The following is an 18,971-nucleotide window of genomic DNA, read 5'->3' on the forward strand; positions in this document are numbered from 1 at the left end:
GGCATGAATCTGAATGAATTTTTCAACAAATTCCATAGGTAGGGAAAATTCTTACTGGTGAAAGATAACAATTTAAACTCAGTTGACATAAATTTCTTATTTCTGTTAGTCTGGCAAACAGGTCCTTCTCTGGAGGGGGAGTCAGCCTGCAATGCCTTTGAATCAGGGAGGAAACTTTAATTGATAGCCTACACAAAGAGAACAAAGTAGCAGAAGGCAAGATGCATTTATTTAACAAGCCAGGAAAAGCTATCCATCTCCATCCAGGAATTAGCTATTGAACCTGGGAGACCACTGGCCACTACTTCATATTCAAAAGTTACATACAAATCAGCAGACATCTAAAGAACAGGGAGGAAAATGAACAATTACCAGAGGGAGCTGGGCGATTTCTGTCCTGTAAAGTAGTATCACTCTGACAAGAACAGCCCCCTCATTAGCAGTATTTGTATAACAATGGCACTGACAGGTTGATAAAGGAGGCACTGTATGAACACATAGTAACAGTCCTTATCCCATGAAGCATATTTAGTCTTCAAAGTCAAAGCAGACAAAGGCATTATTATTTTACAGTTGAGGAACAGAGATAGAGAAGGATTTATTGACCCATTTAAGTTCATTCAAGAAGTCTGTGCAGGGCCAAAATAAAATCATGCTACTTGAATGCCTGAGCAGCACCTATATCATAAGCCATTTTATTTAAATAATTTGCAGTGGTTACACTAATCCACTCAAATGGAATATTGGCTGTTCCTGGATGGTCACAACATGATATGAGTACTCTCTGTGGTGGTGTTGTGCTCATATGAACTCTTGATCAGTGAATTAAGCTAAGGTAAACAGAAATTTGTTAAACGGAGTTTTCCTTCTGGATCTTCTGCTAAAAATGTCAAATGTACTTGTCCTTTCCTTTCCCTTTCCTTTCCCTTTCCTTTCCTCTTTCCTTTCCCCTTTCCCACACAGAATCACAGAATGTTAAGGATTGGAAGGGACCTCGAAAGATCATCCAGTCCAATCCCCCCGCCGGAGCAGGAACACCCAGATGAGGCTACACAGGAAGGCGTCCAGGCGGGTTTGGAATGTCTCCAGAGAAGGAGACTCTACAACCTCCCTGGGCAGCCTGTTCCAGTGCTTTGTCACCCTCACCGTGAAGAAGTTTCTTCTCAAATCTAAATGGAACCTCCTGTGTTCCAGTTTAAACCCATTGCCCCATGTCTTATCATTGGCTGTCACTGAGAAGAGCCTGGCTCCATCCTCCTGACACTTGTCCTTTATATATTTATAAACATTAATGAGGTTGCCCCTCAGTCTCCTCTTCTCCAAGCTAAAGAGACCCTTTTCCCTTTCCCCTTCCCTTTTCCCCTTTCCCCTCTCCCCTTTTCCTGTCATTCTTTTTTTTTCTGTCATTCTTTTTTTTTCTTTTTTTCTTTCTCTCCTTTTCTCTTTATATTCCCAGTAGCTCTATCAAGAGAGTTTTATGTTTCCCATCAGGTCATTCTTGAACTGCATGTGAACATTTTGGTTTGTGTCTGCTATTTCTCCCTGCAAAGTCAATACTGCAAAATTCTCCTTACTATGACGTTTACTCTTTAATTCATCCAGCTACAGATCAGCTTCATCACAATCTTCTTGTTCCCTGTGATGCCTCCCAAAATCCTATCCTCATTCTATTTCTCCTTTCCCAGGGTATCCCACATACACTGTAACTACCAGTCTTCTCAAATGACAAGGAATTGAAAGAATTCCTTTCAGGCTGTCATTCTTCCTTTTAATAATGAACTGTGCTGCCTGATTTGCAAAGCAGTTATGTGACGTGCATTATAATGGGAGCCCCTGGGTTACCAACCGAATTTGTACTACATTGACTTGTGAGATGTGGGCCTGAAGCAAAGTAAGAGTAAACACAGCTGGGCCGGAATGCCCTCTGAAAGTAGACCTTCCTCTCTGACTATAGAAAAAAACACGGTAAAAATAACCCTATCTTGAGAGACCTTGAAACAGTCCATAAAAACCGCTGGACTTCAGGGTCAACAGACTAATCTTGTTCTTTGTCTGCACAAGAACAGGTTCAGGGTTGTTTTCACCAAACATAGCTATACATATTTGTATTGGCTCAGCATCCAGTCCCATGTATTTTGGGTCATTTGTGAGTACTTCATGGGATAATTTTTTAAAAAAGTAATTCAGCTGCATTCAGGAATAGATACAGTGGTATGTGGTTTCATAGGAATTATATGGTTATTTAACGAGAGTTAGTATTTCATTAAAATTCATGGTTATTATTAGCTCAGCAAGAAAATTGTTATAATTATATCTATGCTGCTTTTCAACTAATCCATTGTCATTAATCATTCCTTCCCTTAGCTACTTCAAACAGCACATTCAAACATTCAAATGAGTCATTCAGATCCATTCATGTGATTAAAACCATCTTTAACTTGACAACTTTCTTTGTTTTACTTATGTGAAAAATTTTATTGCATGACATGTTAGAATTAATGGTCTAGTGGGCTGTGATTTCTATATATTAGAATAATACATCTTTATTTTACTAGTACAATTTTTTAAAGAGCTAAATGACATATAAGACACCTACTCTGTCCATTTAGCATTTATGTGTCATTTGTTTTTTCACAGAAGGATTCAGTGTTACACCCTGGAGTCTGTCCTAGCTTCTAGGGTCTCACAACTACCTGCATTTCCATGTATACAAGAAAACAAAGCAGATTTCCTAAAGGGAGAACCTTTGACAGATGAAGTTCAAGGGGGATATTGCTTCCCTATAAAAACAAAATAATGGATACAAAGCTGAAAACAGAGGTATGCTTGTAAAAGGCTGTATGAATAATCAAAATAACATACAAAGAGATCTGGCCCTAATTCTTTCAGGTATAGAGAGGTGCCTAGCAGCAATCTTTCCTATAAACCAAGAACAATTCAGCTGCACTTCAAATTTTGAAACCTTTTTTTTTTTTTGGTTACCAGCAAGCAGAGCTGTAAAGCAATTTTCAAAGGAGAAAAAAGTACATATGTGAAATCCAGCACGTTGTTTATTTTAGGTAAATTCCTACCAACTCAGTTAATTTCTCAGGAATATTGAAATAACTTGTTTTGAAATAAATGAGTATTATGGAGGCATTGGTGTTCAAACGATATGTTTTGTCTAGAGAGATTCGAAAGAAAAATTGATGGGCATGGTACACAGGAATATAAACAAGTATCTGCTATTTGCAGCCCCTTAATGCTTAAATTATGGCCCATGGATCACTAGTGGTCTGGTAGATAAAGACTGTTAACTCTACTGATTTTATCTCCTTGATGGAAAGTTACCAAAAGTAAACATGTTTTCTACTCCTACCATAGGAATAGCAGATGGTCTTCTGTGGTTCTACAGGAGGTAGGAGGGAGAAAAGATCCTCAAATTACCTCTCTGTTAAGAATCCTACCATAGAAAAGAGGAAAAAAAGAGAAAGAAAAAGAGCAGGGAGGAAAAGAATAGAGAGGCAGAGAGAACAAAGAAAAAGAGGTGAGGTAGAGATAGGAGAGTGAATTCATAAATATTTTTTCACCACTCGCTTTTTTTTTTTCATCTAGACAGCACTTATCAGCACTTACATCACTGAGAGCTGAACTGATGAGTGTGAGGGGGTTCCTAATCCTTAAAAAAACTTATCTGATTAAAATTAATCTGTGATTCTACAAATTTCGACACATCCAGACTCAATTTTAAAACCTTCACCTTCAAGTTTTGTGAGGAGTTCCCCTCAAAGTTTTGTACCTTAGCAAGATGTTCTCCCATTCCCATAGGGACCTCACGTTCCTTTTCATTATCAGTTTTATTACCCAACAGAAGCACAGGTACATTTTCCCCATTTGTCTCCTGCAGAACAAAGAATAAATATCAACTGAGGCATTGTATTTAAAAAAAAAAAAATCACAGATCAAGATAATAAAAACTAACAATTGTCACACTGCAACAAGACATTTAAGACATCACATGAGTCAGGTACGTGCTGCTTTACTTACAAACATGTCAGGAATTAAAGTTGGATAAAAGGCATGAAAAAGACAATGTTAGAGATTGCACTAACTTGGCATTTTTTAATGCTAGAGACGGCACTAACTGGACATTTTTTAATAACAGCACAGAAGCTCATCAGACTCTATAATAAAATGGGAGAGAGAAAACTACCATGCTACACATTCTCTGACATTGTGTGTTTATAGCACTGCTTTTCTAATTACATGGACAGGAAAATAATGAGAACGTCTGGGTACAATTATTCCAAATAAATTATATGAAGTAGTGGAGAGATATACAGAATAGCCCCTCGAAACACATAGAAAAGGCATGAATCAAAATTAGTTCTGAAAATGGTTAGAATTATCACAATGAATACATTCATAAAGTGGGCTGAATACTGCAGCAGTAAATGGACTTAGCCATATGTCTTCAACTTAGCAATAGTTTGTAGCAAACGAAACTAGTCAGTAATGATGAATGAACTATTACAGCCTGCAAAAATATTTTGGCCACAATATTTTATTTTTCTGGATCAAAAGCTGGAACTCTCCTCTAGCTTTTACCATACTGAATTATAACAATCACTGGTTTGTTAAGATCATATATTTAATACGGACCTGTTCTTACAAAATACATGCTACTATTACTTCAGTGGAGCTACTCAGATGAGGAATAACTATACCTGTTTGGAAACATTTGCATGATTAAGTCCTAATTCCAACTCGCAAAGCCACCTATTTGCCATTACAGAAAGCAGTGTATTATACTAGAACACATGCCAAGACTAAATGATCTTTGCCTACCAATTTGTTCCCTACTTTTTCAGTAGCAATGCTCTGCAATAGTGAGAAAGTAGGAAGTCACACTTTGTTCTCTCTAGTGACTCAGTCCTTTAGGGTAGCAGCCTCAGTTTTATTTTTATTTTCTCTTTTGGCCACAAGCACATTCAGCTGCTTGTACTCTCAATATGTTGCCTGTGAGCTACAGAGATATACCAAGAAAAAAAAGAATTTTTAATTAACTGAAGCCACTCAGTGGCATGGGTTATGGTTTTGTTTTCATGTGGTTCAAAGGATGATCCCCAGGAAACTGAACTGTCTACCACGAGACAGTTTTATAGCACTAATGTAGATACCACAGCTTTAAGTTTATGGCTTATGTTCACAAGACAGTCAATTTCCTGTGAGCTACATACTTGGTTGTCAAACTGATAGTGATGTTCAGTAATCATCACACTATCATCACTGATCCAAAGCACCTCTCAGTGCTAGTGGTGATACAATGGGAGTCATCAGCTAGATAACCTTTAGAAGAAATCAGAGGACTCCATGCTGGGCTTTCCCCACCACTCATTTTAAGTTCTTAAAACCCTGGAACTGTGATTATTTTCATAGACATACAGATTCTAAAAACAGCTTTACTGGTAACTGTGCAGACCAAGATCACTAATAAAAATGTAATTGTGACTACACAATAAATATGCTGCTCGCTGTGCTTTGCCCTGCTAACACTCCCTGTCCAGAAGAAGGTAGAGAATAATGACACCACAGTTTAGATTTAAAGTTATGTCATGTTACCTCAATGCTTATCAGCCACTGCTTAACAGCTGTGAATGTGTCTTTTGCTGTTATGTCATACATCACAATGACACCATCCGCTTTTCTGAAAAATTGCTTGGTAATACTTCGGTACCTACAAGTAAGAACCTGTTTATAACTCTCAACAGAAGTAGCAATCTGACAATATAAGTTTTATCATAATCCCACCCTGCACCCCCAAAGGAAAATGCTGCCATACAGTTTCTGCTAATCACAAGCATTAAACCCCTGTTAATTTGGTTTACATAGGTATTCTAAAATTCCATAAACTAGACAAGGGAGAAGCTGTAATACTGATCTTCACTGCAGATCCTGCTTGAAAGGTGAGGCTTATTATGAATTGCAGTAAGCAATCCCATTCTTCCTGAATCATCAGACCACTTTTCACATTCAGCAGAAGATTCACAGAAGGCACTACTACCAGCACTGCAACAGCAAATAAATTATTTGCAAAAAAATATTGTTCGAAAGTGCTTGGAAAAGTGCCCTCTGCTTTCTTTAACTGATTCTGCGTTAGTCTGAATAATCAGCTGCATATCTTACCTTTTCCCATCCTCTTTCATTTTAAGCTTGGAGCAGAAATTTCTCCCTCACAAAGTGCTCTAACAAAAGCTAGCTAGAATTCTATTTGGGAATTTTTTCCCAGGCTTCCTGTAGAAAAGGTAGATCATCATTATTACCCTTGCTTTTAGTAACAGAAAAATACACAATAGGTGAGGACATTCGAAAGGAAATTACCACTGAAAACCTACAAAAACTTCTGAGATCTTCAACTACAATGGTATTGTTTTGGTGAAAAACAAACAAGCAAAGAAAACCACAACTTTTTTTTTTTTTTTTTTTTTTTAAACTATTAAGGCATTTTCTGCTATAGGAATAATTCTAGGTACGTTTTAAAATAACCTCCTAAAGAAACAGCTTTAATAATCTCTTTTACAGATCGGCAGTTTTTTCAATGAACACTTAGCACCAAATGAGCACATAATCACTGCTAGGGAAGGATCTATACTGTGACTTCGCTGGCTCTATTAGGAATTTGTTCCTCTCCTGAGAGGCAGGATTAGGTCCATGCTTACTAATCTTTAAACAGATGATTCAAGGAAGCAAACCTTAGAATGTATACTGGTTTTGGCTGGGATAGAGTTAAATTTCATCATACTAGCTTGTACAGGGCCATGTTTTGGATTTGTGATGAAAACAGTGTTGGTAACACACCAGTGGTGCTTAGAAAATGTCAAGGCCTCTTCTGTTTCTTGGACCACCCCACCAGTGAGTAGGCTGGGGTGCACAAGAAGTTGGGAGGGGAACACACTTGCAACAGCTGACCCCAACTGACCAAATGGATATTCCACACCATACAACATTGTGTTCAGCAATAAAACTGTGGAGAGAAGAGAGGCTGGCTGAGGCTGCAGTTGCTCAGGGACTGACTGGGCATTGATCAGTTGGTGGTAAGCAACTGGGGTTTTTTGCATTACTTGTTTTTCTTGGGTTTGTTTCTTTTCCTCTTCATTGTTGTGTGTGTTTGTTTGTTTGATGGGGTTTATTATTATTTTTAAACTGCCTTTATTGCAATGAATGAGTTTTCTTAATTTCACCCTTCTGATTCTTTCCTCCATCCCACTGGATGGGGAAGGAAGTGAAGTGTGGTGTTTAGCTGACTACCAAGGTTAAACCACGAAAGAATGTGTCTTACCGTTCCTGGCCAGCCGTGTCCCATAGTTGCAGGGCTACCTGGGTATTATCTACTGTGATGGTTTTCACATTGTAATCCACACCTGTAACAGAAATACAAGGTAGATTGTCTCTTTATAAGCTCAGTTTGATCTTTGAAAACCTGATGCAGAAAATAGCAACAATTGCAGAAAGGTAACTAGATACTACATTAAAAATTATGTCCATACTCTCTATCACAGATCAACAAGAGCTTTTATGTGCCAGAAGTTTTGAGTAATAAAATACTGAATGTTAACAGAGCAGATTAATTTTGTAAAAGCTATAAGATAAGTAACTTTACAAATCAGTGTATATAAGTCAAGGGTCCATTTGACAGTCCACAGCAGTCTAAGCCAGTCAGCCTGGAATTCATGCTGTCTGAAACTCACACTGTCTTCAACTGTCTGAAATTTTAGTGTTTAGTCTGAGCATGCCACACAGGCATATTCTACAGTTCGTGGAAAAACACAAGGCACCACACTAAGGCGACAGTGGAACCTAAGATAAATGCTGAAGATAGATGGACTGAATATACGGAGAACTTCCTTCTCTATTCAGAATATAGAATATGTGCTGACTACAGTTAGGTTAGTACCCTAATTTTTATGTGGCTAAATGCAAGTGAGACAAAAATTAATTTATCTAATTTCTTTAAACGAATCCTCTCCCATTTCTCTAACCTGTGATGATGTAAGTATCTTCTGGATATTTATAACGATAATTAGAATCTTAAATATTGATTAGTCACTGCCTTCTCCTAATGACAACCTGCATTTTCTTGTATCACACTGTATGGTATCATAGATACAGAATAATAGAATAATTCAGGTTGGAAGAGACCTCAGTAGGTCATCGAAAATTTCTTTGGAGCCATTTTCCACATCAATGGGATTTTTAACACTGCCATTAATGAAGAAGCATCAATGGGCAATTAAGAAATCTGGATGGAAGATATATCCATTGCTTATAACTCAAGGGAAGAAATTTGAGCTATGAGAGAACAGTCTTCTCCAGGTCGTTCACTTAACTTTTGAACTGTCTGTATCTTGCCAGGCATAGTCCACACCTATGAAACTCATTGACGTGAAGACTAAATCAAAGCTATGACAAATAGTTTCTTGCCATTGCATTTGCAAGAACACTGGATGACCAGCCAAAAGATGAAAAGGTATCATGAATTCCTGTGCTTTTCTTCTGGAAACGCCAGGCAATTGCACACACTGTGTAAGACCTCAGAGTCTAAAGAAGCGCATCAGCCATTTACAAGACAACAGGGATAGGACAGAGCACCAGATTCTTAAATGTAGACAATTACATATAGATGTCTAAGCTCCCATTACAGTTAATGAAGATCTAGTCAGTGAAGAACTAGGAGTCTAGGAAATGATGAAGCTTACCCTGAAGTAGGCACCAAGAGTCAGATTAATTGGTTGCTAGGCTCCTCTGACTGGATTGGAGAGGGTGGTGAGGTAGAATTCAGCTGTTTGCTCTTAGGCACCTAATGCTATCTGAGATGCCATTTGGTATTTAAAACATCCGTTGCAATCTGGAAAGACACCCAGGAGACTTGCTCTCTTCCAAAGCAGCAGCTGAAGGCCAGGTGAAATACCTTATAGTGCCAAAATTAATTTAAATCCCTATGCTAATATCTTAGATCTTCCCTGACTATAATGTGAACTTAGATACTCAATATACCAGTAGAAATTTAAACTTACGTGTCTTTACCTACCCTGTAAGTCAAAGGTGTGACAGCAACTGCTCACCTGATGTTCTTAGATTGTCACAAATGCAAGACATATCCATTAATTTAAATACCTTTTATTGTGAAAAAGTTTTATTTCATATATGCTACAGAATAAGTAAGGCCCAAATACAGACTAAGTGTAACGAACGTGGTTATTGACAGTAACTCAGCTGCATTTCAATAACCTATACTTAAATTTTTATACCTTGTATGTGTCTGACTTTTGAAAGTTTGGTTTACAACTTCATGCAACATAAGTACAACATAGGTTTTGAAATGTTTTGCTTTGAAAACATTGGTCCAACATATTTCTTTGGTGCTTAATATAATGCTAAATCTTCAAACATAATTCAGATATTTTACTTTCTCTTTAAAAGACAATCCAATTACTTAGAGGGATAGAGATGGGGTGTGGAGGTGGGATGGTTAGTACAGTGCAGTTCAGGGAACAGGATATCAGTTTCAGAACACTGAGATCTGCAAAGAAATTTTCACTGAAATCAGTAGGATTTTTCTGATTTCAGTGCTGCCAGGATTTCAGTACGGAACCTATTCTGAAACCTCTTCATCAATTATGTGCTTCCCAGTTTATGAGAACTCACTTTGCATCACCTACTCTGCTTTCAGATAATTGGCTTTTACCAAATCTGTTATGTTTCTGTTTCATAACACAAGACCTGATCTCAGCAGAAGCTGCTAAGTACAATTGGAACAAACATAATAATAGTAATAATGTTTCTTAAACTTACCTACAGTAGCAGCTGTGCCTGGGAAAAAACGATCTTCACAAAATCGTCTTAAAAATGAAGTCTTTCCAACACTTGAATTGCCCACAAAAATAATCTTGAATAAGCAGTCTGGAACAGTGTTTATTCTCTTCTCCTTCAAGTAAGAGCAAATATTAGCCTCCAACTGTTCTACAAATCCTGTTGCCTCTCCATTTTGTCTTGTCTTGAAGGCTAACTGATACGGGAAAAAAGAAGATATTTTATCCTATCATGTTCTCCATTACTCTTAAAGCAATATACTCTTTCTTAAAATAACTCAGAATTTCAGAAGTTTGCCATGCATCATTTCAGATAATTTGAAGTGCAGTGATTTGGATTCAGCTCTCGAAGTATACTGCATACGAACCTCAACATAAGACTGCATTGAAAAATGCATGATATTTCCAAAAGAAAATGGTTTATGTTCATCCCCGCAAATCAAAACCCATAACACTTCGCTCAGCTCTGCTCAGTAGTTTCATCCTGTACCAATGACAGTGGAAACAGCACATATTCACCTACATAACTGAAGCAAAGTCATAATTTTTTGGCTCATACCATCTATCACCAGATTCTTTTCTTTGTGACTTCTGTGGAGCCAAGAGTTTCCATGGAATTACTGCACTTCTGTATCTGTTTAACATTACAGGTAAAAGCATGGGGGAAGGAGAGAGAATTAGACCCAGATAATCAGGCTGTAAACATTCAGCTATGTTTCTGTCATTTAGCTTTTTAAGCAGAAACAAGAACAATTTGTTCTGCCTGTCCATGTTTACTGTGGGCTAAGCTAAGCGCATGCTGGAGAGGATATTTATACTCTGTATCAAGTAGGTCATTATTCCCAAGACCATTGTATAATATGTACATCAGGAGTTGCTTAGGGAAGAACACTGTAGCACCAGCTGGTTTGCAGGGTGTGCCCTAGCTGGCCTCTTCTCCTCTTTTGTACAAAGGTGGGGGAAGAATACGGAGGCAGTAGGTTTGTTCTTAATGCCTCAAAAGGGGAGCAAGATCATGGATGCTCTTGGCATCAGTTTGTTGGGATGGGGGTTGTGAGGAGGGAGAGGAGGGAAGGAGAGGAAGGGAAAGACCCTCTGCCAGGCATTTGAGGTACAGAATCCCTGAGACTGTTGACTTCAAGAAGACATCAGAACTGAACTCACTGCCTGACAAGTCCCTTGAATGTAACATTGAAGTCTGGCCTTGCAAATTTTTTCTACAAATATACTGAAGCCTTACAGAAAGAAGCAGAAACAATACAGAGCTGCACTTGATGGGGAAAAAATAAATAAAAACTCAAGCTGCTGTCTTCCTTAGTATGAAAAAAATTAATTCACTGCTGTAAATTTTGGGGGCAAAAATACATGTCTCTTTCATAAGCTGGGCTAATAGCCCATTACAGCTATACAGAGATTTCTTATCTCATTGTTCACTTCTCCTTTTCTATTAAAACCTCAAACTCCACTGCAACTGTAGGCTGCTAGTAACACACACACATCTACATAAAGCACATTTTCAGTTCTGCTGAAAAACACTCCCAGCTTATTAGACTCCTTTACACTGCATATTATTTGAGCAGCAAGACATGAGGGGAGAGAAGGACTGGCTGCAGAAGACAGTCCAGTTGACATATGGCCCTGAGACTCACACCTCATAACTCGTGATGCAGCAAGTAGGGAGTTAGCTTTTTTTCTCAGGTCCAGCTGAGGATTATATGCAGAGAGCAGCCCTGAAAACACTTAATAATTGAATACCACTCCTCCTAGCCTAGGTGTGCTGTCAGGAATGGGAATCAATGTGCAAGCACATTATGAAACAAGATCACTTCTGATGTCTACATTTCGTGGTCAAGAAGTGGTGATCCCAAGAGCCATCATTTAGGAATTGCAAAATTGTATGAGAAATTCATCAGACTACAGCTGGTGTATGGAAGGAGATGAAGCAGTACTCATACAAAGTAGCAATGGTCAAACATGCAGCCTAGAGACTGCCCTAAGCAATGGAATGCCATCAGTTGAATAGTCCTTGGCAGGCTGAGTCAGCACGCCAAAAGAACCAAGCAGGACCACACTTGTATTTCAGTGCCACATCGACAGAGAGTTTATCAGAAAGGAGTATTCAGCTGTGTTTTTTTCAAACTAAATTTTAAAAAACAAGCAAAAAACCAACCCAAACTAAGGCCTGGGCTAAGGAACTGACATTTATAGGGAAAAAAAAAAAAGAATTCCCCAGTTCTAAGTGACCTTTGGAAATGCACTTCTTGTATTACCCTCATGATGTTTCTTTAGAAACTGAAAGAAAATGTTTTCAACAACCAGGCAGAAGACATTTTATGATTTTTTCTCTCCCCTCCATGCTTGCTTTCAATTGTCTTTAAGGAAAAAAAAATTGTAAGAAAAAAGATCTGAGGGATTGCCCAGTTCCTACCCAGCTGAGAGGATGTAGTTTCAAGGGACACAACTGCTGAAACAAAGCAGGCAGGATAGGTTTATTCCAGCTGGACCTGATGACCTACTTCACTTTTGCTGTTCAAAAGTCCAATGATGCCGTACTTCAAAAATATGATACAAAATAAGTCATACAGGAAGTAAAAAATATGCATTGTATTAATTCATTTCAAAGGATGAAGCTGTGTTCTGTGCTCTAGACTTTTTATTAAAATGTAAGACAGAAGTTATTATGTAACCATGGCATAATTTGATCATAATTTTTAAGATCAGCTTGATTCTTCTAAAAGAACTATATAATTATGACCAAGCATACCTATTTTTCCTATACTGTAATATTCTTAATATACACTTCAAGAATCTAAAAATGAGTAATGCTTAATAATGATACTAAAATTAGAAAACACACAGAGTTATCTCTAAAGAAACAGCAGTGCAAGAAGGACTTTAAACTCCAAAGAAACGTATCTTCCAGCATATTGTTTTAAGAATTATTACTGCATGGTAAATTCATTGTTAACACGCACGTAAAAGCAAGAGCTAAAAAAAAAACCAACCCCAAAACAAACAAACAAAGCACAACAACAACAACAAAATCCCTGGATTTCAATTTGCTAATTAAAAGTAATCTCAAAAAAATAATTAAAAATATATTTGCTCTTGTCATTTCTCAGATAGTGTAACAGCTACCAAAGCTGACTCGAAAGTACCAGCATATAAGAAATGTCATTTTTTGGAAAAAACAAACAAACAAACAAACCCCCTCACTTTTCAACAATAGTTGCTTCCCTTTTTTTAGACAGTTGCTACATTTCAGTGGATCTTATTGTGTCATCTATTACAAGGCTTAACTTCACTTTTCCTAAACAGTCCTTCAGACTTAAGTCTATGCACACATTGTCTGCAACTATTAATACCACTCCTTTATCTTGAGTTTCCCTTCTTTGCACCTTCAACATTTATCTGCAGTATATTTCCATCTCCCTCTTCACGCAATGGTTTAATTTGTCATGCTTTAACTTAAAACCAGAAAACTAAATAATTTTAGATTCAAAGAATAATGTATTAGCCTTCAACACCATTTAATGTTTTCCAAGGTCTTTAGAATAGAATAGAACAGTTCCAGTTGGAAGAGTCCTACAACAACCATCTAGTCCAACTGCCTGACCACTTCAGGGCTCACCAAAAGTTAAAACATATTATTAAGAGCATTGTTCAAATGCCTTTTAAACACTGACAGGCTTGGGGCATCAGCCGCATCTCCAGGAAGCCTGTTCCAATGTCTGACCACCCTCTCAGCAAAGAAATGTTTCCTAACATCAAGTCTGAACCTCCCCTGATGCAGCTTTGAACCATTTCAATGTGTCCCGTCACTGGATCCCAGGGAGAAGAGAACAGCACCTCCTTCTCCATTTCTCCTCCTCAGGAAGCTGTAGAAGGCAGTGAGGTTGCTCCTCAGCCTCCTTTTCTCCAAACTAGACAAATCCAGAGTCCTTAGCCACTCCTCACAGCACTTGCCTTCTAACCCTTCCGGCAGCCCTGGACACTTCCCGTCCCCTGGACACATTCAAGTACATACTTCTGAAATTGTGGGGCTCTGAACTGCACACATTACTCAAAGAGAGGTCCCCTTTGCCCTCTTACATTTGACAGTGTTTCCTTCCCTATAGGCTGCTCTCTAGAAGATGATGGTGAGTGTTCCATTGATTGTTCTGTGTTTTTCTTATCCATTTCCATCTCAGAAGTATTCTCATCTTCTCCAGTCCATCTATTCAGCTGCTTATCAACCAGCCTGTCAAGAAGCTGGGGTAAGTGATCTTCCTCAATTGATATTATTCTTTGGAGATGCAATGCTTTAGACATTCCTTCAGTGGCTCTAGCATCAGGCTCTACAGAGAGAATTCCATTTGGTCCAGCAGAATTCCTTCTCTTTGAGTTATTGAACACATCATCTTCTTCAAATGAATGGCTAGACAGAGAAAAAAGTAAGTACATCACAGAAATATATTGGACCTGAATTCCTATTGTTTTTTTCTAGTGCAACTCAATTGTTTTTTACTACTCACAGCAGGCACAGTAGATTCAGTCCAAAGTCTACTGAAAAGTCAGCTCATCATACAATGTGTGTATATATATAGCATGTTTGATAATTGTAAGCATCATGGGGAGAGTTAATAACTTACAGCAAAAACCTGAACCAGAATACGAAACATAAGATTAGCTTAATTTCTAACCTCATGTAATAGCTAAAGTAAATTTCTCTACTAAATAAATAGCTAAAGTAAATTTCCTACTGTCCTCCCCCCTCTATTCTGGAAGAATAAAACAACCTCCCAAACCAGACCCTTTCTATGTGTCATGTAATTCTCTCTTTAGCAGGCAGGAAGGAGATGGGTTTGTCTAATATGCATGAATAGAAGACAAAGTGGGGATTCAACAGGAGGGGAAGTGTAGATAATATAAATCCAAAGTCTTCTCAGATGCATGCAATGACCACAGACACAAGCTGCAATATGAGAAATGCTGACTTGTTACAGGGAACAAAACTTCTTCATGAGACTGGTGCAGCAAGGGAACAGGTGTCCAAAGAGGCTGTGGGACCTCCATCCAGATGTTCAAAAACTCAAGGCCCCGAGCAACCTTACCTAGTTTTGGAGTTATCTCTGTTTGAGCAGAAGATTGGACTAGAGACAGCAGAAGTTGTTGTTACTTAATTTTTTCTGTGATTTTTGTACCATAATTGCTTTTGCCAATTGTGCTCCACTTTCTCAGTACTGAACTTACCAAACTGTACCTCCACAGGCTTTCCCTCTTTACACTTCATGACCCTGTTCCTGCTGGGACATTGTCTTAGCTGCTATTTAAAGTGAAATAGTAGTGTTTCCAGCTCCGCTTGTCTCAAAAGAAACATGCTAGTGTTTCACTGAGATCACCATCTTGTTCCTGTCGATTTCAAGTTTACAGCCACACAGCTGAGAACTAAATTCTCCATGTTTTACTAGTTCAAATTCTCATACTTTACAACAGGACTGCTGTCCTCTAACAGGAGTGTCAAACTCAATTTCACCGGGGTCCATATCAGCCTCGTGGTTGCATTCGAAGGGCCAAATGTAATTTTAGGACTGTATAAATGTAATATTCGTCCCTTTGAAGGAAACTGTGAGGCTGATGTGGCCCCTGGTGAAAGTGAGTTTGACACCCCTGCTCTAGAATGAGAGGGAAGGAGGTATAGTTTTGCAGGGAGTTACCAAGAACATTGTACCACATCAACATAGGGTAACAGGCAAGCTTTTGTGCCTCCCAGCATACACTCATCCACAAAGGGGAAGCTTCTTGCCTTTGCAGACAGTACACTTGTTTTATGTGAAAATTTGTTTCTTTATTTCCAAATTTCTCAAGAAACACAGTAATTTTATAGTGACAGACACTTTAGAAAGACATGCTTTGAAAAGTCCAAAGGAATCACAAAGAAAACATTCCACATCGTCTTTCTATAAGCCCCATCGTACTCAAACAGGGAATACATGAAAAAAAGTTCTTACCTGTTAGGCAGCATCTTGTCCTCTATGTATTTCCCAATGACAGACCCTGATCTTTGCTTCCAGATGGTTTTCGTAACACTCGTTTTGCATTTCTGCAGAAATACAGAGTAGTTCTTACTAATTTGCTCCTGTTGTTCATTATGGTTAACTACCTTCATTCCTAATGCTTAAATAATGCAACGAATATGAAAGAAAAAAATGTAGAAAAAATCCTAGAGTATAAATGCTTCCAAATCCTGACTGATAAAAAATGAGACCATGGAAACTCCAGATCCTGACAGAATTAATTTTCTTTGTAAACTAAGCGGACCACAATAAAACAGCATAATGTCATGAAAATATGTCAATAGATATATGGTGATTTACACTAGCAGCTTCTTGTAGGAATAAGAACACAAAGGTAAACTAAGTGACCTTAGTCTCCTTAAGCCAGTGTACTTCTGGAACTTCTTATGGGCCCATTCTCTGCTGCTGGATAAAAAGTCAATGTGATCTGCTCTTACCTAGTTCCAATAGGTATTCAGGTACTGATTCAGGTACACAGATATTGTACTGTTGTATAAACATTTCAGGATATTAGCTATTCTTGACTGGATACATTAACACAATTCAATTTTTCTATTTTTACTTTATTTCATCCTGTCATAATTGCATCCTCAGCTTATAAAATACATTCATCTCACTCAAGATAGCTCCAACTTTATAATTCTAAAAACGTAGCTCTTAAAATTGTTCAGCAAATTTAAAAATCTTATTCACAAGTGAGAAAAAACACAATATAAATTAAGAATGGGCAAGATTTAAGTAGTACAAGAGCCTATTTCCTGCACAACCTTCTGAATCCCTTCTCTTGAGACTGTTCTGTGTTTGCTCAACACTGGGTTTGAAAATAATAGTTGTTTACCTGTAAAAATATGTCACGTTCATCTTTGAGATGTTTGTTCCTCTCCCTGCAAAGAGAATACAAATAAAGAAATACTGAGGCCAAGTATTTAGAACTGCTGACTTTTCTACTGAAGACTGATAGACAGACTGGACAGCTGGCAGTGTAAAAGGCAAGTCAAATGCACTTTAATTTGGCATATCTCCACCCTTGATCAAGCTTTATTTATATTCTCGCCACAGCCAGTTCCCTGTCTGGGCAATTGAATCTCTACTAGGGCTGTGCTGATTAAAGCCAGCTGGTATCTGGCCATCATTCTGTAATTTATGAAAACGAATGCCTTAACACACAGAAATCAGTTCTGGTCAATATGCATTCACTTACTCTAAATTAGAATGTTTAAAGCTTTTCATGGTAAAGATGACTTCTTAATGTGGAGAGGGTGTAATGAATTCTCTATTCATCTGGTGACAGCTCTGAAGGCCAGTGATGTCCCTCTGAGGGCTACAATTGTGGCTGTGATGGAAAAGTCTCCCTAGAAAAACATCCATCTTCCATTCATTATACAGAAGAGATGAAAATGTCAAGAGATGGAGACTCCAGGCAATCAGCCAGCTCTGATCAGATCTGACAACACACCTCCTTGGTACATCATTCATTGTCTCCATGTATTGCTGGCCTGACCACAAAAGAGACTGAGCAGCCATTACAGCTCTGCTGTCAGATGTTTCTATCTATGGCTCCATTCCCAACAGCAGATAAGATCACACCACATGGAGTGGCCTATGAGAAACACACTTCAAAACAGGAGACTATCCTCAAGCATGGAAGCTTTTTAGGTAACTTTAAAATGAGGCATCCTGAAGGAAATGCAGTGAATGAAGGCAAGAAAAGGCAAGCACAATCTATAGCCCATGCAAACTTACCACTGAGCAAACAAAAACTAACATTGCTGCACATTAAGAGTGTTACAATTGCCTGAACGCAACTCCAAACTTTAAAGTCTACGAATATAGAAGTGTGACAGAGAAAATCAGCTAACTATATTTTGATACAATTATAAATAAACAAATATTTTGGTGAAAGAATCTTTGTTTTGGCTTTTAGAAACTTCAGAAACAACAGAACCTTTCTGCAAGCTCCAAGTCTCCTGTGGCCAGGCTTCTACCACAGAACAAGCTTAGAACAGTTGACCATTGCTTTTTTTCACGTTTGACTTTTGGAATGGAGACTGTCCTACAATACTGAATTGTCAAAACAAAGTGAATCTTTCATGTGTACTACCATCTACTGTGTGCAAGAATGGGACCATTTTTGCTGTCTGTTGTGTCATTATCCTGTGGCAGGTTGACCTTGGCTGGCTGCCAGATGCACACCCAGCTGCTCTCTCACTATCCCCCCTCAACAGGACAAGGGAAGAAATAAGATGGAAAAGCTTGTGGGTCAAGATAAAGACAGAAAGATTGCTTACCAACTACCATCACAGACAAAACAGACTCAACTGTAGGATGATGAGAAACAAAGACACAACTAAAATTACCTTCTCCCCACCTTCCCTTCTTCCCAGACTCAACTTCACTCCTGCACTCTCAACCCTTTTACCTCCTTCCCAACCGCAGTGGCACATGGAGATGGGGAACGAGGGGGCTGTGGTCAGTCCACTACAGCTCCTTTCTGCTCCTCCTTCCTCCTCACACTTTTACCTTGCTCCAGTGTGGGTTCTCTCCCACAGGACAGCCCTTCACAAACTGCTCCAGTGTGGATCCTTTCCATGGAGCACAGTCCTTCAGGAACAGACTACTCCGGTGTGGGTCCGCCATGGGTCACAGTCCCTGTCAATAAACCTGCTCCTGCATGGGCTCCTCTCCATGGGCCATAGGTCCTGCCAGGAACCTGCTCCTGCATGAGCTCTGCTGCAGTGCCTGGAGCACCTCCTTTCCCTCTTCCTTCACAGACCTTGGTGTCTGCAGGGCTGTTTCTCACACATTTTTATTCTTACTCCTCTCTCTCAACTGCTGTGCACTGTTTTCTACCCTCTCTTACAAAGGCTTTCCTTGAGGCACCACCATCTTGGCTGAGGGGCTCAGCTGTGCCAGCTGGAACTGGCTGTGTCTGGCACGGGGCAGTCCCAGTCTCTTCCCTCTGGCACTGAGGCAGCCTCTGTGGCATTCCGCTGTCAACATCTGGTCACCTACACCCAGTACACATCCCAACATAATTTCATCCTTTAATTCTCTTCAGAATGATGCA

The 18,971-nt window shown here is 38.8% G+C and overlaps 1 protein-coding gene across 2 annotated transcripts in view; it reads right to left on the bottom strand.

Moving 5' to 3' along the window:
* CRACR2A (calcium release activated channel regulator 2A) overlaps window positions 1-18,971 on the bottom strand; it is a 70,272-nt gene that overhangs the window by 3,708 nt on the left and 47,593 nt on the right. For both annotated transcript variants that reach the window (XM_065655004.1, XM_065654994.1), the window contains 7 exons: window positions 16,743-16,788; window positions 15,839-15,930; window positions 13,941-14,265; window positions 9,832-10,045; window positions 7,319-7,400; window positions 5,602-5,716; window positions 3,779-3,880 (listed from right to left, as the gene is read on the bottom strand). In XM_065655004.1, the coding sequence (XP_065511076.1) occupies window positions 3,779-3,880; window positions 5,602-5,716; window positions 7,319-7,400; window positions 9,832-10,045; window positions 13,941-14,265; window positions 15,839-15,930; window positions 16,743-16,788 (976 nt within the window). The remainder of the gene's footprint in view (window positions 1-3,778; window positions 3,881-5,601; window positions 5,717-7,318; window positions 7,401-9,831; window positions 10,046-13,940; window positions 14,266-15,838; window positions 15,931-16,742; window positions 16,789-18,971) is intronic.

This window comes from Caloenas nicobarica, chromosome 1, assembly GCF_036013445.1.
Source record: "Caloenas nicobarica isolate bCalNic1 chromosome 1, bCalNic1.hap1, whole genome shotgun sequence".
Classification (NCBI taxonomy): Eukaryota; Metazoa; Chordata; class Aves; order Columbiformes; family Columbidae; genus Caloenas; species Caloenas nicobarica.